Source organism: Embiotoca jacksoni, unplaced genomic scaffold (genome assembly GCF_022577435.1).
Source record: "Embiotoca jacksoni isolate LCO1_2020_lvr unplaced genomic scaffold, fEmbJac1.0.p SCAF_28, whole genome shotgun sequence".
Lineage (NCBI taxonomy): Eukaryota > Metazoa > Chordata > Actinopteri > Embiotocidae > Embiotoca > Embiotoca jacksoni.
In genome coordinates, this window is record NW_027185379.1 from 5,333,752 (window position 1) to 5,358,816 (window position 25,065).

A 25,065-nucleotide genomic window follows, 5' to 3' on the forward strand; every position below is an offset into this window, starting at 1 on the left:
AGCATTGTAAACACAGTCATTAGTTTATGATTAACAGCAGTAAATCCAGCAGTAATCTTCATATGTTGAAAAAGTGGTAATAAAATGCAACTTCATGGAGCAAAAGGGCAAACATACCAAGGGCAATCAAAACATTCATAAACATGAGCGCAGCACAGAGACGCTCATGAAGCAGAGAAGCTATGATTTTGTGAGTAAGTTATGTGTTTGATCAAAAATAAGCAAATCATGGTCGCCGCGTCCTCTGGGCTAAACAGGAGAGGGACCATCCAGCTTGTCAGCAGCGCACAGTTCAAAAGCCAGCATCTGTGATGGTACTGTATTGGGTTAGTGCACACGGCCTGGGTAGCTTGCACATCTGCGGGTGCCACCATTAATGCTGTACAATATATAAAGGTTTTTTGAGTGAAGGCCTTGCTTATTTTAGGAGAACAATGCCTAACTGCATACTGCATGTTTTTCCAACAGCATGGCTCCATAGTAGAAGAGTCTGTGTTAAACTGACCTACTTCCAATCCATACCTGTCACCCATTGAAAACATTTGGTGCATCATGAAACAAAAAATACCACACAGGACACCCTGAACTGTACCAGGCAAGAATGGGACATTTCACTTTAAAAACTGCGGCAACTGGTCTCCTCAGGTCACTAAGCTTTACAACATGTTGTAAAAAGAGGAGGTGACGCAATACAGTAGTAAACATGTCCCTGTCCCAACTTTTTTAAAACGGGTTGCTGGAAAAAAAAAAAATCAAAATGAGCATATATTTCTCCATGGCTATAAGGCCAAATTTTGCCATGTCAAGTGACGTCAGACCGACATATTAGCGGTCTCAAAATCAGAGTTTTTACAATATATACATATATATGTTGTATATATGTATATATATATATATATGTGTATATATATATATATTTATGTTGTATATGTGTATATATATATTTATTTATATTGTATATGTGTGTATATATATTTAAATGCATTTTTCTCTGTGCAACTTTTGTTTTCTATACTTCTGCACATGTTGTTAACTTGGAGTTGTTTTCTTAAGTTGCTTGTCTTTTATCCATCTAAGTTGCGGTGCCTTGAGCCTTCAGGGCCACAATACAAAGGCTTGCTTGATCTTGTGAAAACAGAAACCATTTTAAATTGCAACCATTTAAGTGGTATCACATTTACTATGTGGATGAGGGTGTGTAGAGGATAGACCATTGTAGGCACTGTACAGACATGTTGCTTTTAATGAGTGATGAAGAAAAATCTGTTTTGTTGCACAAAAAGAGAAAGACCTTTTACTGTGAACATTGTGAGCAACTGTATGTAAATCAGCCACAGATGGGGCAGGTAGCTTAATAAATCTGAATTGAAAGCATCCTTTAGAGAGTGATTACACAATTACTGCTGACATGCCCTTCATTTTAAACTAAATAATTATTTTTCCTGGTCTACAGTATTTAGAAGTAAAGCTCTCAATGTGCAACATTATCCAGGTTTCTCCTCATGTTGTTGTTTGGCTTATTTAAGGGCTTGTGTCCATTTTACTTATTGGTTTTTCCAAAGAGGCTTAATCTTGTTTCACAACATTTCCATAACAGGAGCAGTTTAGCAGTTCTTTCTTAGCCTCCAAGGCGTGTGCCAGATGCCCTCTTTTCTTCAGCGGGGCCCTCATATTCAAATCACAACAGCTGGGAAGTGCTTTGGTAAAAGGAAAAGGAGTGGGCAGAGAATGGGGGAGTTTTTAAAGATGTAATGGGAGTGTGTGTGGGGGGGGGTTGTGTGTGTGCATTTGTTTGGCCGCTGTATAATCTGGCACACGTCTATAACAGAGAAACCCCAAGGCTCTCCGTCTTTGATCCACAGCAGTGTGAGGCCTGGAGGCTGGGGGTTTGCCTGGTCTTTCAGGTCTTTTTCTCTGGGTGTGAAGGAGCGGGCAGCGGGGGGGAGAGAGAGAGGTACTGTGGGTAGGCGGGGGTGGCATGTGGCTGAAGAGACAGCAGGTTGTCTGCCCACAGGCTGCGATGCTGCAGCAGAGGCCGTCGTAGGGGAGCACACATGTCCAATAGGACAGGGTTGACATTATTTTCTTTGTTAGTCTCCATGTGGATAATGGATTCTGCCTGCATTCACTGCCAAGATGTGATTTTATACAGTATGCTCCCACATATGCTGACCCTGGCATTTCAAATTGGCTTGCAGTGAGAATTTTGCTTAATTAGATTCATATGAAGACTACAGTGCTGTCATAACAAATTGGGCCACAGGAAACCCCAGTTTTTCAGTTTTCTGATTATTTTTTGATATTTTTACCTTTGTTTATTTTATTATCATTTGTGAGAGAAAACTTACTAAAAACACAGTATATAATTATATATATATATATATATAAAATATAATAATAATAATAATAATATAATAATGATTTTATCTATACCCTTTAGATCAAGTTCGAGGAAATCATAATGCTACAGACCGCAATCATATTTTAGGCAACAGTAGTCCAATCAGGAGAGACTTATTCAAATTAATGACTAAGGAATTTTATTGCCAAATGCACAACGGAAGAAAATGTGAGAAATGAGACCATCTTTGGCGATTAGACCCCATTGTGATGTCCTAATTTTATTTGAAGAGGGTGAGCATTGAATAGAAAACCCCCCAGGGTCTAGACACTGATGGATGACCTGGGCCTGGGCCTGGAGGTGAATAAGGTGGAGGAGGGTGATTACATGTGACTTAGAGAGAGGAGAGCAGATTTGAAGTTTGACAGGTACATCATAATTGACTGATTGAGGTTTGATAAAAAAAAAAATTGGCCAAATCTGATTGGTTTACCGGACGCATCCACAACTGATAGAAAAGAAAAAAGACAAAGTGTGAGAGATTAGATAATGAATGGATGTGAGGATAGTCTTTCTGATTGAACTTGTGCTGAGCTCCATTTTTATGGCTCCATCAGCTTTACTGTGACATCATAATGTTCTAAAAATAGACTTTTCCAGCCATTATTCAACGCCCTAACTCAGGAACAGAAAGGGAGATTGTTGGGTTGAAGATGCAGCAACATCCATATTTGAAGCATTGTTTACCCTTCATAGCTACAACTTTGTATTCTACCAGAATCAAATTTATTGGCCAAAGAAATTATTTCCCCAGTTTGGTGTGGAGGATCTTGGCCCTCCTTCACGAAGACCTCAACCCCATTCAACACATTTGAGATGACCTGGAACAGCCAGGACGAATCACCATCACGTCAGTGGCTGACATCCCTGATGGTCATAAAGAGCTGAAACGCTCTGCAAGCGAATGTCTTTGGAACAAGATGCTCAGTGATCTGAAATGGGCCTTATGTTTGGGTGTTATACATTGTTAGTTATACATTGTACATCCTTAGCGTTAAAATTCAGCCATTATGAGAGTATGCAGGGTGGAACTTGGCTTCACCCACACACCACTTACAGCAAACTGTCACACGAGAAGTTCCTCTTTTAAAGATAAATAAATCATAATGCTCACACGGGATTGTTAAACAAACTCCAGTAAGCTGGAAATTCCACTGAGGGGAAAAGTGCAACTGTCCCTTTATTATGCACAGTCTGCCGGGTGGCCACTTTGTCATTACTCATGAATCTGTGCTGCGTGGGGCTCTCATGCTGACTGAGTCTCTCCCCCAGAGGTCAAATGCTGCCCCACAGGGTCGGGAGACGGGACGCAGGGAACGCTGCAACTGAACGCACTTGTCACTGTGGATCGTCCTCACAGAGATGGCTCAGGGTAACAAGAGCAGAGGACAACACTCAGAGTTAACCCAATGTGCTATTTGATAGCCCTATATAGCTCAATATCTTTGCTTTGGGAATTGTTTAGTTTTAACAACAAAACAAAACAAAAAAATAATAATAATAATAATAATCTTACTGCATTGACAAGAATTAAATCCTAATTTGAGAGGGATTAAATTCTTCATAAATTGCAACTAAGGTAAACATTTCTTTCTCAGTTACTTTTAGTTTATTTGAAGCATGCAGCTTTGCAGTTTTATGCATCATGATTTTCAGATATTTGTTTTGCCAGATCCTCCTAATGTGCAGTCATAGGGTGCGTCCATGAGCTGCTATTTAAATCAGGGGCCAAAGCTCGATACAGGCGCTGGAAAATATCAGAAATCATGGATGTTTCTAGCATGTTATAATAGAGTGAGCTGTTTTTAAGCCATTTTCAGGGGAAAGCAATGCTTCAAGAAGAACTTTATGGAGGGCAAAAAACAGCAGGGGGTGTAATGTAGTGAGGTCCCAAATCCATCATCTGTCTTTCCACTATTCAGCCTAACACATGGTGCATATTCAAGGTCCAGGTGGTGGTGGTGGTGTGTGCTGAGAAGTAGACAAAGACTTTGCAAAGCATTCATTGTTTTTATTGAGGAAATGGTACAAGACCAACACCTTGTGGTATGATGGTGAATGACCACAGTAACTTTTTTTTCCTTGATGCATGATGGAAGTAAATGAGACACAATACAGATGCATCTTAAATAACGTGTTTTGAAATGATAGGTTGTTAGGGCATACAATAGTTTCATTAAATGTTGTTTTTAATATAAGACTGAGGCTGTTAATAAACTGCCTTCTCCTGAATGAAGGCAAAGAGAAAACTCCTTTTGCATACAGCCAGTGGGAAAAGCGCAATTAGGCGACTATTTACAGTAAATAGGTTGTTTGTGGAAAAACTGTGACTTCATTTTTCACTGACTCTTCTATAGGTACAGCAAAAACATGATTCTACTTAGGGGCTTGTGAGCTAAATACTAGTGATGTTACGAGACGTGCCGACGCTTCGAGGCGTGTGTCGAGTAACGGAGGGGGCGTGTCCTCGAAGCGCGTGTGGAGGCTTGCTTCATTTAGGGGAGGAGCCAAAAACGATGACGTCCGAAGCCTCGCTGCCCGGCTGTACCACGTGACTGCTTCGGGAAGTGGTTCAGATTTTGCCGGGAGGTTTGACAAGCAATATAAACCCCTCAGGCTCCATTCAAAATGTGGGTTGTTGGTGGAGAGTTGAGGTCAGTTGAGAGTTTGGATAGTTTGGAGAAGTTAGAGAGAGAGAGAGAGAGAGATAGTTTGGAGATTTAGGAGAGTAAGGAGAGAAGGAGGTGATAAGATGGACCCAGCTGGGAAGAGGAGGATTTCCCCTGTGGGAACACTTTGATTTAATAACTCCTAATAAGGTAAATCTAACTCTATTTCAGACACATTAGGTTTGCTTATCAAGAACTGTATGTTTCACAGTTTCTTATTTTATTCAAAAGGTGAGGTGTTTATTGTGCTCCAAGGAGTTGGGGTACAATAACAACACCTCATCCATGCTGAGGCATTACCGTGCCTTGCATGAGAATAAGGAGGAAACTGGAGCTTCACCCAGCCAAGGTAAGTCATTACAATATTACAAATGCACCATCACAATTTTTCCCTGTTCACTTTTGTTTATTGTGCAAATAAAGACAGGTAACAGACACTGTATTTATTCTCTTTTAACCAGCCACCAGAAAACAAGAGGTGGATGAAGCCCTCGTCTCCATGATAGTGAAGGACACACAGCCCTTCAGTATTGTGGATGATGTTGGATTCAGGGCATTTGTGTCCAAACTGGATCCTAATTATGTCCTCCCTACAAGGCAGGTATGTATGGGTGCATGCATGAAACAAATGAGTACTTTATTGTGTCTCACAGTTCAGCACTATATATTTTTTTCCTTTAGGCTCTGAAGGCCATGGTGGAGGCCAAGTATGAGTCAGCTAAGGCTAAAGTGGAAAAGGTGGCTGCTGTCAGCCTTACTTCTGACATGTGGACATCCACAAAACCAAAAACTGTTGAGAAACTGTTATTTCTGAATAAAAATGAATAAAATGTCCCCTGTCCTGTACATCATTGTCCAAGTTACACAAGCATATTCAGTCCCCTCTTCCTCGTTCCACAAGCACTTCCACTGTCCTCTGCCTGCTTAAGCCCATGTCATTTTCCTAAAGTGACAGAAAAACATTATTACACAACCTGCCATATCATATGACACTACCATTTTGGGAAAATTTACACACACAGAATACATTCCAAAAAAAATTTTTTATTTCGCACATATGTGATAATTTATGTACAGAAATTATTTGGTCATACATTTTTGCAATTCATTAGTCATTCCCAACAGCCATAACAGACACAAAAATTCAATGCATCACATGATGTGGTTCAGATACAGCTGCCTGTGATTATACACTTGGCCAGTAGGTGGTTTCGTGTTCACATGAAGCTTCGAGAAATGAACCCTTTGGTTGAAGTGGTTCGATGCCTCATGAGGCTTCATCTCACCATCACTACCTAAAAGGCATTGTTTTTAAAATAACACGAAAGTAGTGGAAATAGATGGAAAATACTGGACAAAATAGAAATAAAATAGAACTTGGTTGAACACAGCTGCGGGTCATTTTGACCCGAGGACAACACGAGGGGGTAACAGCCTAAATCCCTATCGGTATCGATCGATCGAACTGAGCTCGATTAGCTTTGCCTTCCCAATCAGGGTTACTTGCGAACTTTGAAAAATAGATAGAGCCAAAACATCGACTCTGGTACTAGTTTTGGGATAACGTAATTATATGGACCGTCTAGCATCTTTTACAAGTAAGTATCACCAGTATTACACGCATAAGAGGAATCACGAAAGCTTTAAAGCGAACGCCTGAATCTTTTCTGAGGATATCTTGTTGTTTAGCTGCGCTTAGCTGGCTCTGCTAACGTTAGCGTTTAGCGCTGCTGACGCGACGTGCGGTTCATGCAAACATTCAAAGATGCAACGTAACACGTCTTTTTTTTGTTGTTGTTGTTTTGATGCGTTGCTCGACAGCTTTCAGCTGTAGTGAAGGTGTAATAAAGGAAAAAAAAAACCTCTCGGCTCAAGATGCGACAGTTTGCAGGTAGCATTAGCCCAGGTAGCTTTCAGGTGATGTTTATTTTACAGCGAGAAAACATTTTTGATTTAAAGCTTGCTGTGAGTTTACTGTTGTGGCCTTGATATATATATATATATATATATATATAAATAAATGACCTGTTTTCTTTCTGAAATGATGTAGAACTCCTCACTTTTGTGAGTAAACTTTAAGCGTGACTTTAAGGAAACGTGTTGATTTCAGATGACCCCTTTGATAAGCCGCCATGCAGAGGTTGCTCATCCCACCTCACCGAGCCTTACATCAAGTGTGCAGAATGTGCACCCGCACCTTTCCTCCTGTGTCTCCAGGTAAGTAAAATGGTACCGATGTCATTAGAGCTCTTGAAACCCTTCATAGTCTGATTAAAATGTGTTTTCTTCCAGTGTTTCACCAGAGGATTTGAGTACAAGAAGCACGAGAGCGATCACAAATATGAAATCATGGTAAGTAAACGTTAAACATGATCCGCGGCTCTCCGGTGTCTTTTCACAAACGCATCCTCACTTTCCTCCTCTCACACTCCAGACGTCCGACTTCCCCGTGCTGGAGCCTGGATGGACGGCTCAGGAGGAGATGGCCCTGCTGGAGGCCGTCATGGACTGTGGGTTTGGAAACTGGTTAGTGGGTCCTCGTTTTGTTTTTGTTTTTTTAAATCAGTCTTAAACATCTTCTCAGGTGTGTTTGTGACGCGACGTGCACTTTTTTTTTTTTTTTTTAGCTTCACACTCAAGTTTCGCAGCCTCCGGGTTGAAACTCTTGAGTTTGTATCACCGCTCTGCATCGACGTGTTAACAAGCTCCTGTCATTTAGTCACAAGATCAGTTTAATTGTTTAACTTGAAAGCCAAACGTGAATGAAGCGCGTAAAGTTGTTGATGGCTTAAAAACAGTCGTTTTGTTACGAGAATTCCAGCAAGCCTGACGCCTTTTTTTTTTTTTAAAGAGAAAAATACTTTACGGGACAAATGAAAACTTAAAAGCTAAAAAAAAAAAAAAAACATCAAGAACACAAGAATTGGGAGAGTGATGTTAAAAAAAAAAAAAGTCTGTGGAAGTGATTTTAAAGATCAAAGTCCAACTTAGACCCCAAAACCTGCAAAGACACACTTATAGAAATATGTTTTAAAGAGAGATTTAAAAGTAGATAAGGAGCTCACCTGTCTGATCTTCTCAGGGAGGATGTTTCAGGGAGGGGGTCCTACTGGGAAAAGCCTGCTCGCTCTTGGTCTTCAGCCTTGAAACACTGGCTAAAGACCAGGCACATCAATCAAGTCAATTAATTCATCATAAGAACTTAAGATGAGTTCTGTGCTTTGGTCCATCTTAAAATTGGTCTTTGACCCACATGAACAGCACAAACACTGTATTTTAACAAGTCTTTACCACTCTCCCATTGGAAAGAAACGCTGTGAACCAAAACACTGTACACTTTGGACACTTTTATTGCTGTTCTGCTGGGAAAGTTTAAAAAAAATAATAATAAAAAAAAAAATGGAGATCTAAGACCTACGATGGTTCTGCATTCATGTGGTGTGGACAAGAAAAAGGGCACTTCCCTCCACAGGGTTAAGAACTGTGAACAAGTTCCTGCAATACAAAAGCTTTTCAACAAACTGGTATCCATTAATTTCCCCCTTTGGCTTCCTCAGGCAGGATGTGGCTTACCAGATGCGCACCAAAACCAAAGAGGAATGCGAGAACCACTACATGAAGAATTTCATCAATAACCCGCTCTTCTCCTCCACCCTGCTCAGCCTGCAGAAAACTAAAGACTCTCACTTTGCAGAGGGCGCTATTCCTTTTAAACGTAAGTACACACATCGTCTACCTCCTTCATTTGTTCTTGATCATTATCACAGATAAACAAATAAACCCTTAATATTAGTAGGTTTAGTAAATCTACTAATAATATTAGTAGGTTTAGTAAATCTGCTACTGATATTAAGCAGTATTCAGATTAAGTTTTAAGAAATGATGGTAGCGTTGGTTTTGAGCCTCCAGAGCATCCACAAGAGAGTCTGGCGTAAAGAAAGTAAAGTGAGATCGGACTTGAAGCCTGGAAGTTACAGGGCCGACAGTTGGGCAGAAGCAGCTGGTGTGTCAGGAAGTTGTCGCAGTTCCCAGCAGGTTAAAGGTCTTCATCTGTCGCGGCGTTTAAATGCTTCGCAAACACGTGACTGTCGGAATAATGCAGCAGTTGGCAACGGCAAGAATCAGAGACAGAATCAGTTTGTTGCATCTCTGACTATAAATCTTCATCGGAAGAAGTTTAGAGGTGGTACTCGCGAATTTGTTTCTCCTTGTACATTTTTTTTTTAAATACGATATTTTGTTTCGCATGTATTCCTGTGATGCCACAGCCACCGACGATCCCCCTCGGCCCACGTTCGACTCGGTGCTGTCTCGAGACATGGCTGGATACATGCCTGCCAGAGCAGACTTCATGGAGGTGAGGGGATGCATTTGTCCGGTGCTCCATCGTGGCCCAGTTCCAAACCGGCCCCACACACGAACACTCGCGTTCAGTGGAGGATCCGTCACATTAACTGTCCTTACTGTCCAATTACCCTGAAAAGGGACATGGTTATATAAGTCCCTCCACCAGCGGCAAGTCCCGAATGAAACGCCAAATACCTTATAGATATGAGTTCCTTGTGGTTATTTCCAGAAAATAGGTGATAAGTAGGCTCATAAAACGTGTTAATTATTTTACTTGACTGTCTGTGTTGTACAATTTTAGGGACTTTGGAAAAATCCAAGATTCTATTTACATTAAGAAAATGTTAAACAAAAAGTCAAAAAGAAATGTGACCAAAGAAGCGTAAGAGTTTTTTATTTATTCAATAAATACGTTTTTCCTCTCACAAGCTTACGATAACAGGAGTGTAACAAGTGTGTCATTGCTCGAACACCTCGGATACGTCGTTGTCAGTGCTGTATGAGAAGATATTTCATACAAATATTTATTTAATGATAGTAGTAAGGATAAACTTTTATTTGTACGTCACCTTTCATACAAGAAATGCAGCTTTACAGCAAGACAATTCCATGCGGTGCTTCACATAAAATGGATATAAAAGGACATAAAAACATGTCTGACTAATTTGAAAATACAATAAAAACAGTAAATGCATATGAACAAATAAAATTAAACACAAAATGGCACATTAATAAAATAAGATAGAGTTCAAATATAGCCTACATTTAACTACAATGTTTTTCTCATGCTGTATCCACCTCTTTCCGTTGTTTCTGTTGAAACAAGGTGAGGCCGTCTCAAAGCTACAAGGTGCATTCAAACCCTTCTACTTAATTAAGAAGGGAGGGTGTTGGTGCCGGATTGGATTTGGGCCATCTCGTGTGCCAACATCACCTGTCGCCATGAATGAATCATCAGAACCACAACTAGAGGGCTCACCATTAAATGTTTTACAAATCGTGACTCGGGCCATTCCATCGTTTCTCATGAATTGTTCATCACTGATCAGCTGCATGTGAACTGAGATCAAACCAGTAGATCATTAAAAAAAAACAAAAAACATTTTTACTTCTTATTTAGGAGTTTGACAACTATGCAGAATGGGATTTGAAAGACATCGACTTTGTGGACGACGACTCAGACATCCTACGTGGTGGGTAAAATTTTTAATGGCTTTTATTGACAACAAGACATGTACTTTATTATACATCCTTAACTGTGTTATGTCTGTTCTTCTTTCCAGCACTCAAGCTCTCAGTCGTTGATATATATCATTCAAGATTAAAGGAGAGACAAAGGAGGAAGAAGTAGGTCCTTTTTAATTCATAAAAAAAAAAAAAAATTGTTCAGCATCATGTAATGACCACAGTCGATCAGCAGGTGGCGTCATAAGCTTCTATATTGACCTTGTGGACCCTCAATTCCCACAGAACCTCTTAATGCTTTCAGGTTGCTTAAATGCATTTCACATTGAATTAAAATTTACAAAGCGCATAATTTCATCCCCCTGGCTGCACCTTGTTAATATTAATGAATTCACTATGTTAATATATTTAAAACTTAAAATATGAACTTCAACTGTTATTCCGTTAAAGCACCTAAAAAGAAACACTAGCCCTGAGAGGCTCGGACTGACACAGAGTCAGCAGCCTAATTATAATTGCATATTGAAGCCCTATTTTCCCGGGCTGTCATTAAATGCCACAGAGACGTTCAGGTGCGACTTACAAGCAGCGGGAGTTTTTGTTCAGACCCTGAGTGTTTGGGGAAATGGGAGGAAAATGCGTGCATCTCCTGGTGAACAGAGCTCATGCCAAACTGCTTGATATGTCGCCCAGTTTTAGGCTGACAGCGAGAGCATCGTCGCTGCTGGACAGTTTTGGAAAACATGTTAAAACCCATAGAATAAATGTGTTGTGCATTTCGTGCATTTGGATTTCTGAGAACGATGTCCGCACTGCTCCCTGTGTCATCTGTGTTAATGAGAGTTTATGTGACGTAACACTGTCCCACTTTAAATGTGTTAATCATCACTTCTGTTCAGTTGTTTCTGATATTTGGCCTACTCACGTGGAGTTAAATGGGGTGGACGAAATAATAGAAACACTGTCCGAACTCAATTTACCAGCATTTTAAATGATCATACAATCCAATCAGCACTTCTCTGAAAGAGCTAAACTTCATTTATTTCAGAACTGCTAGTATTGTTTAAATTAATTTGAGGTTTGTACTAAGTTCTTGGAAGCTTTCAGGGTTAGGAATATGTTTGAGTTTAAAAATCTTGATTTTCCACAAAGTCTGTTGTTTCATCGGCACAATCATTGATGTAAACGGAAAATCGCTTAATATCTATTTATTCATTGTTTAATATTTGAGTGTAAACAATCCAGTTGTCGTATTTGTTTGGCGTCTCACATAAGACGTGGAACAGGGTGGAAGCTAGATTGACCGACAGGGCATTTTTTTCCCCCCCGCTTTGCGTCATGAGGACGATCATCTGTATCAGACTGTGCACGCTCGTCCTCTGACCTTTGACCTTCTGCTTGCATGCACATTAAAGACGTAACGAACTCTTGTGCCTGCTCATCAGCTGCTACAGAACAGGTGGATTTGTCAGGCTGTCGTTATGATGACATCTGGCTAACAAAGATATCAAACGTGTCTTGGGAGAGGAGCCACAGAAAGTACTGCACAATCTGCAGAAATGGGTTATCTTACCTCCTTGAATAAACATGATCAAAACTACAATCACAATTAATATGAACATCTGGTCAAATAAATAAAGAGACAATCTACATGGACTGCTGTGGGTATAAAGATATTCCATAAACTGTATGTTTTACATTTATAGCAACATTTAAGATGGTTTTGGTTGAAGTACTGTGAAATGTGCCTGAATTCAAACGCTGCAAAAACCCGTTTAATTGACGGAGGTTTTTTTTGTTTTTTTTGTTACCTCTTGGTTGTGATACTCTGTCAGTATGCTTTCTAGAGAATTTCCTCCGCCTTCAGCCCCGTTAGCTGTCACCCAGGCGACCCCTTGCTGCAGTGCGTCCGTCACGAAATCAACTTCAATGAGCTCGTGTTCCACGAGCACGCCGGAGTGGCATGTCTGGCTGGGCAGGCGTGTGCGTGTGTGTGTGTGTTTTCCTGCTCCCTCGTCCATCCGAGCTCCTTTATTTTATCTCTTCTAACATGTTGCCTGTCAGAGAGGCTTCCAGGAACAGACATCGATCTCTGCCCCTGAACCTCAGAACGCAGAGAGCATCTGCACAGGTCTCCCAAGTTTCCCCTCAAAACGGCTTTTAGAAGGTGTAGGAAGCATTCAATTTTAATTTACAGAGGTCTTTATAATTCTCCCCGTCCAGTCATCGACAGCTACGTTGGTTTTAAAACGTGTCTTTATGTGATCAGGAGACATTATTACCACTGAATTATAGATGCTCTGACAGCGGACTGCTGAAAAGCAATTATAGAAAATGTGTTCAAATATGTCAATGTCATTTTTAGTTCTGCAGTAAATAATTATGGGCCATTAGTGGTTTCTATTTGTTATTTAAAAAGGTAATTGTAGTGATTTCAGTCAAAATTGACCTTATTGTCAAACATAAGCACCGAGCACGTTTCACTTAGCACACTTGGTTGCCACTTTATTAGGTACACCTGCCTAAAATTAGTCTTGCAATGTATCTGCAGGAAGGTTGTAATGATTTGAACTGTATGTGAGCAGACAAAATACCAGAAACACCTGTTGTCATTAAGGCTGTCACACTCATGAAATTGTAGTTGACAATCGTCATGAAAACACTTGAGTTTAATGACTGAATTGTCTTTCTCTGTTTATTTTATGCCACTATTATAATACGAGCCTAAAATTAGTTTGATACTACACCCTATGAAGAAGCTGTTGATTGTCACCGAATAGCAGAACATGAAAATAAAATGTACATTTCTGTTTGCAGTTTAAAAGGTGATGTAAACACAAATTGCACAGGACATGGCATGAATCAGAACCGAAATATACAAAGAAATGACTGACAATCACTCGTACCAACATTTCAAATATATAGTGCACTATGGTGGCGCTAATTCTCCTCTCGTGCAATGAAACAAGCCGAAGGAGAGATGACATGATTAAAAGAGCGCCAGTCAAATCTTGAACAGAGGGTGAATGGAAACTGTTCAGAAGATGATGCTAAACGATTGTGGTCAGCTCAGATAATCTGGATCATGAGATTATTTATTAATTAACAAGTTTGGTCAGATGAACAGCACCACAAACTGTAGCCTCAAACATGACTACACAGTCGATTATGTAGTGGATTTTGTTTTTAACTTCATAGACAGCCACACTAATCAGGATATTAATTTAGGAATCTACATGTTCATTTTCTTCCAGGATCATCCGAGACCATGGACTGATCAACCTGCGCAAATTCCAGAGTGAGTCCTCTCCTGAAACTCTCGCTGGCTCGGCTGTCGCAGCTCGGGGAGGCGTCTGATATCTCGCTGTCAAATCGGTGCAGAGAGTTTCTGTGTATGCCTGGAAACATCTCCGCTGCAATAACCTCCGTTAACCCCCGTGGCCCCTTGGGGGAGGGGGGGGGGCTGACGTGTGGCAACTGACGGGGATCATATTTACGGCCGAGGCTGCGAATAGTCTGTGTGCCCGGAGTGTGCCGAGGCATAATTGCGATCCCCCGATGCGATGAGCGCTGTTGCCATGATGGCTGAAACGTTGGGGGACTTCATTTATTGATCCACCTGTTAGAGGTTGGATTTCAGCGAGCTCAGTAATGTAATTCTCTGCATCTCGAGGTTTTTTTTTAATTAGACGGCGAGGGCTGCAAGTGAATGGATTTGTCCAATTAAAGCGTCTCCTTTTAAACTGCGTCAGACCACCCAGCCCACCGTTACATCCCCACATGTTGCTCTGTGAAATCGTCTGCGCTTTGGGAGTTGAAGAGTTGTGCCCTCATGTTTTATGTATGTATCCTCCAGCCTCTAGTTAGCCCCCCTCCCCTTTTCTCCCTTATCGCTCCGGTCTTTCAAGACAAAAGGGAACTCAGAGGAGCAGTAGAGCTGCAGACTGGTTGTCATGGAGACTGTCAAAGACTGTGTGTGTGTGTGTGTGTGTGTGTGTGTGTGTGTGTGTGTGTGTGTGTGTGTGCGCGTGCGCGTGTGCGTGTGTGCGTGTCACATGCAATAATGGAAGCAGTATCCGACACCGGGAGCCTCACAGTATCATGTCTCAGTGATGGCTGGAGGCAGAATGACCAGCATTGTTGTTTTAGGGCCGCAGTCCGTCTGCTAAGATTCAGGTCCAGGACGTTGGTTCAGGTCCAGGACTGTGATTCGGGTCCAGGACTGTGGTTCGGGTCCAGGACATTGATTCAGGTCCAGGACTGTGATTCGGGTCCAGGACTGTGATTCGGGTCCAGGACATTGATTCAGGTCCAGGACTGTGATTCGGGTCCAGGACATTGATTCAGGTCCAGGACTGTGATTCGGGTCCAGGACTGTGATTCAGGTCCAGGACTGTGGTTCAGGTCCAGGACATTGATTCAGGTCCAGGAATGTGGTTGAGGTCCAGGACATTGATTCAGGTCCGGGACTGTGGTTCGGGTCCAGGACTGTGATTCAGGTCTAGGACGTGTTGCTGTGTGCTGTTTGTTGTGTGCTGGTATGAAACCACACAGAGGTCCAGTGTTTATGTCTCCATGGAGACATGAATCCTCTGTGTGTCCGCTGCTTAGCTCAGAGATCTTTAATGTGTTTAGCCTGAGATGGCAGCTGTTAATTAGCGCTCACATGCTGGAGTCTGATTATGGAACTTGACACACACACACACACACACACACACACACACACACACACACACACGCACACACACACACACACACACACACAGGCTGCGACTCTTCTCACCCCAACAGCAGTTTCCCTCTCTGGCTTTGACACGTGCCTGTTACTCAGCAACACGGACGATACTTTCATACGAACACAACAAAGTTGTCAGCGTGTCTGTGCTGGTGCAGTGAGCTAAGTGTGGCAAACACATACATGTGGAGCGTGACTGAGACAAATCACAGGGACGGGTTGTTTTTTTTTTTAGGCACCAGGGATGCTGGATCTGATTTTATTGAGTTTCTCAACCAGGCTCTGAATTAATAATAAAGTAATTACAACTGAACTAAATTTAGAACTCCGGCACTAAAACGGCTTCGAGCATTGAATCTCTTGAAAAGTTTTAGTCGTTGGATGACTTGTAAAAACACAAATTAAACTGTCAGCCGTACGTTCCTCAACGGCTTTTTTACTACTATTAGACAATAACTGTTCGGGAACAAATTGACTTCATTCATCAAATATATTTGTAGAAATAATTAGCTTCATTGCAGGTGTAAGTACAGCAAAATAACAAATATTTGAATTGTCTGCTTTAGAGACAATAGACCATCAAATTTGTTATATATTATCTTTGCATTCAATCAGAACAATAATGATTTGATGAAAATCAATCTGATCGGCGACGGCTTCCTGTTTTTACCCGTAGTTTGGATTTACTGGCAGAGAAGCTGATAACAGCGCAGCTCAGGAAATATGCAGTCGTCCCTTGAAGCTGGACTAAATTTCATTGAACTTTTTTTTTTTTTTTTTAGAGATCGTCATTCTGGTTTAATGCGTCCCGATGAACATGTAACAAGTTTTATGTTCATGTGAATTTCGGGGGTTAAATGCTGGCTTGCAAATGAGGTGCAGCTGCAGTGATTGCAGCTCGATTATTTCGGTCTTCTTCTGTCAGAGGGCTTCAGGCTGCTCCTGATGTGTTGGGTGTGCAAAGACACCTGGAGTGTTGTGAGTTCAGTTGTAATCAATGGTTTGAATAAAAGGTACAGACCCACACAATCCTCAAGAGATCACATCGCAGCAGTTCATGACCAGAATAGCTGTAATAATAGATGGTAGTAATATTTACATGCCCGTAAACCCGGTGTTGACTCAGAGCTACGTGTTTACGTCTGTCCTCTGGTGGACAACTCTTCCAAACAAACCAAATGACTTCACACGGAACAAAAATCGCAGGCTGCTCGTCTGAAAGTGTCTGCAGGGGTGGATTTTTCTTTCATAATTCTGTGTTGTATTTGTTTGTATCTTGCTGCTCACTTCCTTCTCTCCTCTCTCCTCTCTCTGTTAGTGCTGGAGCGATGCTACCCAAAGGAGGTACAAGAGCTGCATGATGTCATGAGACGATTTGCTAGAGTGGTTGGACCGATCGAACACGACAAATTCATCGAAAGTCACGCATGTTAGTATTTCGAGGTTATTTTTCATCTTTGTCGGACGTTAATGTCAAACTGCCTGTTTCTCTGGGCGATATCTGGGATAACTACGTATAAACAGCTGATAAATTAGAGGGAAAAACTCACATGAAATGTCTGCGTTAGTTATAAATACTTCCTGTCGTGACTTCATAAGTTTCTGAAACTCTGCTGACCGTCACTCATAAATTTACAGGCAATTCTCATTTCACACATGACTATGTGCCAGACCATTTCCTGGCCCTGAGCAGTTGCTAGGCAACCAGCAAAAACTCAAAATAAGTTGTTGTTTGCTGCGAAGGAAGTACAGCACTTAACCCCTCGTTGAAACAGCCGATTCATGGATTTTTGTTTAGCTTTTGTCACCGCTTTCTAGTCTCTGCGTGAAGTTAAGCTAACTGTGTGCTGGCTCCGGTTTAATAATAAACATACATCGAACTTTTAGCGTTAAACTGCACCTTCACATTTGTTTGACCAGATGTTGTTCTCAGTTTGTTTGAGCTCCTCGTGAATTCGTTCGAATGGCACAAAATGCTTTTTCATCGTGCCGGAAAGGAGTGCTGAGCCGCAGCAGAAGTGTGAGAGCGACTTCAGGTGCAGATTTGCTTTTAGCTGCCTTCACGTCTTTTTCATTGCAGTAGAGTTTGAGCTGAGGAGAGAGATCCGCCGGCTGCAGGAGTACAGGAAAGCAGGAATCAAGTCTTTCTGCAGTGAGTCAAGTTCGACCTTTTTCTCCCCTCTATGCAGCAAAACTTTGTTTTCAAGTTGTATGCATAAGCAGGAAAATATGTTTCTATTCAGACTCTCTGTTTTTACTGTAGTTTAAATTGTTGTAATTATTTTCTGTAGCAGCAGGACAGTTTATCTGTCTTTGGATAATTTTTTGGAATTATAATCTTCGAGCAGCTTGTTTTTGTGTGGCACGTATAGAAAAGCTTAATTGGATATTCAATTTTTATATGCAAAAATGTGCAGATTCCTGTTTGTTAAATGTGATGACTTGATGCTTTTCTTTGGGATTTATGATGGTATGATGGTCTCTGTAGAACGTATTTGGTTGTAGTAGGGGTCCTCCCAAAGAAATGTTTCAATTAAAAATCTTATACTATTTTGAGAAATTTGAAGAAGCCAGAGCAGATAGTAAACACCCAAAAAGCATAAAGACAAAGCATGCTAAAATAAGTCCACTGGGGAACAAATGCAACCGTTAGAGCTCAGAAAAGTCCTGCAGGTAGTTTAGATGCTCTACATTCATTTATCTTAGGCGGTGCCCAAAATAGCCTGAGTGCTTGGCCTGGGCCTTATATCGGTGCATGTGAACTGGGCAAAAAAAACCAAAAAAAAAACGTTTTAAGTATTCCCTGACTTTTTCATTGACAAAATAATCTCGAACTCTCGTCGTGTCTATGTTTTTATTTTCTGTGCCGTGGTGTCAGGTGCCAAGGTGTACGAGCGGGTGAAGCGCATGCGCGAGGAAGAGCGCAGGAAGAGGACCATGCTGTGTGACGTGCTGCAGTACATCCAGGACGGCAGAGCCTGTCAGCAGTGGCTCAGCAAACAGGCCGCAATGTGAGGATCCAAACTTCCCACTCGCTTCCCCGGCATTTAATAGACGGGCTGGTGAAGTGGTGCTCTCCGGATACACTGGCCTCTGGCATCACACTCCTTTCCTGCCGAGATGAGTCGAGCAGACGTTGGTATTACAGTGCATCCGGTTCCACCTCAGTCTCTGCTGTATTTTTTTTGCCTTTTTAACGTGCCGCCGCTCTTGTTTCTGTCATCCGCGGCCCGTTCTTTGGGTGTTATCCAAGTTCTAATTATTCAATTTGAAAAAAAAAAAAAAAAAAACACAATTGGGCTCGGTGATTCATCTTTGGATAATGATGCTGGAGTGAGAACAGTGAACAAAGCCCAGAGACGCTGTGTGTAAGTGGGAGTGTGTTTGTGTGTCTAAACACAGCAGCAGAGATGATAACACTTTTCTTTCTGATTACAGAGACGCTGGCATCACTCCAGCTGTCACAACAATCACAGTGTCAGGTAGGAAGCTTCTCTCCACCTTTCCCTCTGTGCTCCGCCGTCTCTGTCGTCTTGGCATGGCCCCAGGCTCGGTCACATTAATAACAACACTCCTCTCTAAATACACTGGAAAAATACGGCCCTGCGTGCATATTTATCTTGCTGTTTTTCCCTTTTAAATTAGCTGCCTTGTCCTGACCTCCAAAGCACAAATGGGACTCACTCCCACACGGCTATATTTACGCAGTTTGCACACCGTAAATATTTGTTCCCCCCCGAGTCTCCTTTAAGCCAAGGAATTCACTGCATGTTGTCAGGCTGCTGGTATGTTATCTGAAGCGTAGACCTTTGACTTGTTCAATTTCTGTGGCACAGCAACAGGTAGGCGGAGCGCCCCTCCTCTCAACCTGACTGGACTGCCGGGAACAGAGAAGCTCAACGAGCGGGAGAAAGAGGTACAGCGATAAAGGCTCACACGGGAAGAATAAAAGGCTCAGTATGCTTGAAAGGATGTAGCTGTCTCCAGCTGCAGTCACACCATAAATGGTTATATGGCACCCTCTTCCTGGCCTTCCTGACTTCTCTTCGAAAAGCCAAATTTACTGCTTACACGCTATTAAAGTAAAGGTTTGCAAGGTGCGTCCTGCACCTTCAAGACATCTTTACCGAGCGCTCCGTCTGACGAGCACTTTGGCTGAAGCATACTGAAGCACGTATTTTTGTCTTTAGGCCTCTCTTTGTAAGTCGTGCGTTTGTTTTGTGCTCGTAGTTGTGTCAGGTGGTGCGGCTGGTGCCGGGGGCCTACCTGGAGTACAAGCAGGCCCTGCTGAACGAGTGCAGGCGGCAGGGCGGGCTGCGGCTGGCACAGGCCCGGGCGCTGATCAAGATCGACGTCAACAAAACGCGCAAAATCTACGATTTCCTCATCAAAGAAGGCTACATCACCAAGGCCTAGGAGCGCTCGATTTGACCACAGGGGAGGCTGGATTGTGGTTAGAGGTTCATTTTATTTTAATCTTGTAACGTTGTCAGCCTGTGTTTAGTAAAAGGTTCAGATTGTTGCTGTCCCTTGAGTATTTTAACATTTGTTTGGTCATATTGTGTTTTCCTATCTTAAATGGATTAGATGGTGTGTCTGTATAAGTCTCTGTCAGAGGAACAGGGCCTCATATTACAATGAGGATGTATTTATTTCTCCTGTCATATAATGTTCGTGGAAAATGATTTTGTGTACATGTTTATATTTTAACACACTTAGAATTTTATCTCAGTCCTGCTTTGAGAGAAATGTTTGGTGACCCTTTATTTTACAGGTCTTGTAGTTTCCCGTAATTCTCTTGAAATTATTGGAAATATTATAATGAAAATATCATTTTTTAAAATCCAATAATTAATCGTGTTTCTTTGGGTCAGTCCTCTACAGAGCATGCACAGATGTGTGCATGTGTACATGAAAAACATTAAGAATAAATGTCCAGTAATAACTGAATGTATATTTTAAAATGGAGATTTTCTGTTTTTTTTTATTTCAACTTGGTGTATTTCCAGATAGAGATTGTTGATGTAGTTAGAAAAATGGCCTCATGAGGCAACACATTTCTTTATTACCTTGCACTCATATCTGAAGACAAAACTTTGAAGTAATAATCTCAAAGACTTTGACGCCTGACCAGGCCAATCACTGGTGACCGGCTGTGGCTCCCTAAACTTACTGGCAGACATGACTTTATCAGCTGGCAGTACTGCTAGACCTATTGGAGCCGGATTCAGACCTCGATTCAGAGACTGCGGAAGACGACCAACCACCTCGTCAATCGCGCTTACAAAGAAATGTCACAGAGTGGTTAATAACGTTTTTAACCGCCATCATGGGCGTAACCGCGGCCTTTTTGGGACCTTTTTGGTGCCTGTTACAAACCGAACCAGCTGTGTGTCTGGCATCGTTCCCAGATTACAAAATGGTGCCCAGTCAGCGATGCATTTTCTATCATCCAACTTTTTTTGTTCCACCAGAGAAAAATGGGCGGAGCAAACGGGACAGGGTTGGAGAGTGACCCAAACCAACTGAGTAATGTTGCAATTACAGCTTGTCACCATTGGTGTCGCCAGAGAGAACAAAACGGAGCTCTTTGAGATTGCAACTTCAGAATGATTCTTGTAAGAATGTTTGAATTTGTTTTAGCCACGTTTATGGCAAATACAGCAGGCTTAATTACAAACAAACAGAAGAAATAGCTCTCTTTTGGAAACTACTTGGAAAAAATTGGGAAAATAAAGCTTTAATAAATGTTTAAGAACAACCTGCAGAGCAAAAAAACACTCAATCCGTTTTGACTTCTTACAAACAACGTGGTGAATTTGGGATCTATTGATCCTCTGTGTCAAATAGCAGCTTTAAACCCAGCAGCTTCTAATGACAAACTTCCTGTTTGATGATGCTCGTCACTCGCACAGACAGTTACAGGCGTCTCCGTCTTTCTGCCTCCATTTGTGGACGTGTGATGTGGGAAAACTGTGACGAATGTACCGCAGGCAGGGAGGAGGCCGCCGGCCCCCGAAAGGCTTATCGGAGCAGAGAGCAGCCGCCGCCGCATCAACTTCTGTTAAAGGCATGATTATAAAGGCAGATTCCACCTTTGATGATAAGAGGCAAGAAGACTGCAGAGTCTGAGCTGAAATACTGAAATGCAGGGATTGGAGCTGGATTTAAGATGCAAAGGAGATGAAATTCAGATGTTTTTACGCCTCTGTGTGTCTTATCAAATCCAAACAAACAAGAAGCAGCAGAGGGAGATTGCTCCCTTCACAGAAAGCAGTTTTTCCTCATGCCACACTTGCCGTCTTTGCTCGAGACTCGGTTCCAGTCAGTCACAACAAACCAGACTCGGGTCTCTCCTCCCTCCTTTTTATTCCCTGTTTAAAGCCGCACCTTTTGTGGAAACTCGTGTTTGTTCTGTCTGCAGTTGAAGCAGATTAACAAATGTGATCTGAATTTTCTCAAGTCATAAAAAACCCCCGCCGTGACTGAGAAGCTGTCGTCATCCGAAACGACGAAAGCGCTACGCAGATTTCCCAGGCTACAGAGGCACACAGTCACTGCATCCTGCTGATTATGTGTTGCAGCCAATTTACACATACAAGATGGAGTTTCTGCCGTCTAACTATAAAGGGAACAGAGAACACAAAGAAGTCCTGAAGCGTCAAAACTCCAGCCACATCTGTAATGTCACAACGTCATCCAGCCGTGATGCCGCTCATTGACTTGTGAACTGCTCTTTTGAAGACTAGTCTGGGATTTTGGCCGTCGCCGTTTTGGTTTCTGTGATCCAGAAGTGACCACGTATGGACGAGCTGAGGAGGAACGACGGGTCGGTCTGACTGAGAACCTGAGGATACTATGCCCCGCCCCCAGACACGCCTTCAAACATGGCTCTCTTAAGGCCTAATATTTGATTAATGATGGGATTATTTTCAGAAGGACCACCAGAACACTTGATTAGAAGAAGAGAATTTAACAAATGACACAATAATGACTTGTGGAAAATATTTATTGACTTTGCATTTCATTAGAAAAATGGACACTTTTTGAATGGAAGTCAATTGGAGACAGAAGTTTTTTGGAGCCATCCCCTAGTGGCCCTCAGTGGTATTGCTCTTTAAGACACTTCCATAGTGGTTTCACTTTTCACACCCGGAAGCTTCCTTCTTTTTTTCCGTACAGTTTGTGCCTTCATCAGGATCCTCATGCAGCAGTCACAAAAAAAAGAGAAGATTTTTTTTTTTTTCATTTCAAGGCCATAACCAGAGTTTCTGCCTCGTTGTAAAGTATGCCCCCGCCAACCAGTCAAATTGCTTTTTACATCCACGTCTGTCAAGACTTAAATAGTGTATGTAGTGAAGACCTTGAAAGAATCCTTATTTGTGTTATGTGTTTACATGCGTGGCCAGTAAAGCTGGCAGATGGTAGACTGAAAGATTTTAAAATGGACATTACTGCATAAAAGCTACGAATTCTAAAATGTGGATGCTTCACACGTCTTCAACCCAACAGGACAGAAGGTCTCTACAGTCACCGTAGTTTCAAGGTGGACCCCAAGATGAGTTTCACCAATTCAGTACCCAAACAAATGTGAAATATGGTCACAATCTCTCCTTCTGCTCCTGAGTTATGGAAAAGTTTTTTTTTGCGAGGGAGTTTTTATTTTTAATCTTTTTTACTTTTCCATATTAATGTCGTCACTTCATTTAGTCCTATTGGACATTTGAAGAAATCCCCTTCCTGCGTCCCTGAGACGTCATGTTCACAACAAGGGATGGATGTGAAGTCACAGTGATCTTGACCTTTAACCTTTGACATTCGCGCCTCCAATCTGTGGTCAGTTCATCATTCAGTCAAAGTGAAATGTTGTGGCAAGTTTGAAGAGATTTTCTCAAGGCGCTCTTGACATCGTATTCACAAGCTTCGGGCGGACAGACGGACAGCCTGAAAACATAATGCCTGAGTGTGACATCCAACAGCGATGTCACACTGTAACGCCATCATATAACACTGATGTCACAGTGTGCATGGTCAGGTGGTATTTCACCGGCCTCGTTTTGACCTGAACGTCATGAAGTCTTTGAGCCAAAATGTGTCTTTTATGTGTTTTACTAAGAAAATAACAAGAAATAAATTAGTAAAAGCCAGCAGGTCGGGGCATACTTCAAAACATTTAAAAAAAAAAAGTCATTCTATAGCATGTCGTCCAAATTGTGAAAAAAAAAAAAAAAAAATTAAAAAAAAAGTCATGACTTTTTTGTCATATTTGTTTGTCATATTTTGGACATATACTTTTGGACATATAAGTTGCCTTTTAAACGCCGCGCCGAGCAGATGTTTATCCTCCACACAGACTCCGTCCCCCGGTGAGGCCGAGCAGACTCCTCAATGCTGCGGCCCAGCACGTGTTGCAGCGCAGCCCTCTCCTCTCCGTCACCGCAAAAGTCCGTGCCGAAGTAGCAGGGGCAGCAGATGGAGCAGATGTCCGTATCAACGCTCTGCATGTGTGCAGAGACGCAGCATTTTCTCAACCCGCCCACACGCTGTCTTCTCAGGCAGACTGTCTGCCTCCTGCTCTCTGCTCGTCTCCTCGGGAAGGTAAACTGACTTCAGGAGGAAACTCTCCGAATCTAATGAGAGAGTCAGGCACGTCCTGACACTCTGAAATAAATCCCGTTTCGCAATAAACGTAGACAATCGGGGCGACAACAAGTACGCAGATATTTGACTTTTAGGTGTACAAAAGTATCAGTGTAAAAAGAATAATTCGTTTATTATTGGATTATAATAACTGATGAATCGTGTGCACATTCCTTTAATGTTCCCAGGAAAGGTGTGGCTAATATTAATTGCTTAATATACTGCTAGGCAGCTATGCTAAGCCTTGTCTTGTAATTATACACATAATACCATATGAGTAGATAAATGTAGAGGATTAAAAACTATTTCTCCGAGATGTTAAAGTATAAAATAGTAGCAGAAATAATCAAAGTACAAGTAGTTTCCAGTGCAGAAAATCAGGATCACATCAGTAAATGATGATCTACTGTCAGTTATATCTGTTTAATGATTTGAATGGTTGCTGCATTGAGAAATTGTCTCCTAATCTTCGAGCTATTTTTTTTTTTATTAGGGCAGCGAAATAGGCTACCTTTTTTATTTTTGAAAGGAGAAAAGAAAACATAATCTGCCGAGGAAAATCGATCCATTGGTTTTAGAGCTTCTCCTCTGCCGGTGTCTTATTGATTTTTTAACTTTGCTGCTATTCAGGGGAAATGGAAAAAGATGTCTCCCACATCTTTGCTCTGAGGCTCTTTAAAAGGACAAACTCCAGCTGCTCTCTCACACACACACACACACACACACACACACACACACACACACACACACACACACACACACACACACACGCGCGGATATGCTTGTTCTTCTACCCTTGTGAGGACCCTTACCTCAACCATCACATCTCATTACAGCTCTCACCAGGACTGTAACCTGAAGTCAAACGGGTCCTCGCAAAGATAGACACACACACACGCACACACCACACTCATCCTGCTTCGGCCATTATTACTAGCTCGTGATTAACACAGAGGTGAACCCATCAACAGAAGAGGTTACCGTGGCGACCAGGATTGTGGCACGCCGGAGTCTGACAGAGGGAGGAGGAGCAGGAGGGCAGCTCTGTGCAGGCACACACACACACACACACACACACACACACACAC

The 25,065-nt window shown here is 42.0% G+C and overlaps 1 protein-coding gene across 1 annotated transcript; it reads left to right on the forward strand.

Moving 5' to 3' along the window:
- The first annotated feature begins 6,366 nt into the window (after positions 1–6,366).
- On the forward strand, positions 6,367–23,554 carry tada2a (transcriptional adaptor 2A). Its single transcript, XM_069161339.1, has 15 exons — positions 6,367–6,668; positions 7,181–7,287; positions 7,363–7,422; positions 7,505–7,596; positions 8,628–8,785; positions 9,339–9,427; positions 10,538–10,610; positions 10,701–10,764; positions 13,857–13,900; positions 16,656–16,766; positions 17,418–17,489; positions 18,216–18,348; positions 18,776–18,819; positions 19,174–19,253; positions 19,568–23,554. The coding sequence occupies exons 1-15, from the start codon at positions 6,644–6,646 to the stop codon at positions 19,751–19,753; spliced, it is 1,338 nt and encodes a 445-aa protein (XP_069017440.1). The 5' UTR covers positions 6,367–6,643; the 3' UTR covers positions 19,754–23,554.
- The last annotated feature ends 1,511 nt before the right edge of the window (positions 23,555–25,065 follow it).

Excerpts from the sequence above, each read along its gene's own strand:
- tada2a (XM_069161339.1), top strand. The coding sequence starts at position 6,644 with ATGGACCGTCTAGCATCTTTTACAA. Across the intron at positions 7,423-7,504 it reads ATCACAAATATGAAATCATG|ACGTCCGACTTCCCCGTGCT; the intron begins GTAAGTAAACGT and ends CTCACACTCCAG. Across the intron at positions 19,254-19,567 it reads TCAACGAGCGGGAGAAAGAG|TTGTGTCAGGTGGTGCGGCT; the intron begins GTACAGCGATAA and ends TTGTGCTCGTAG.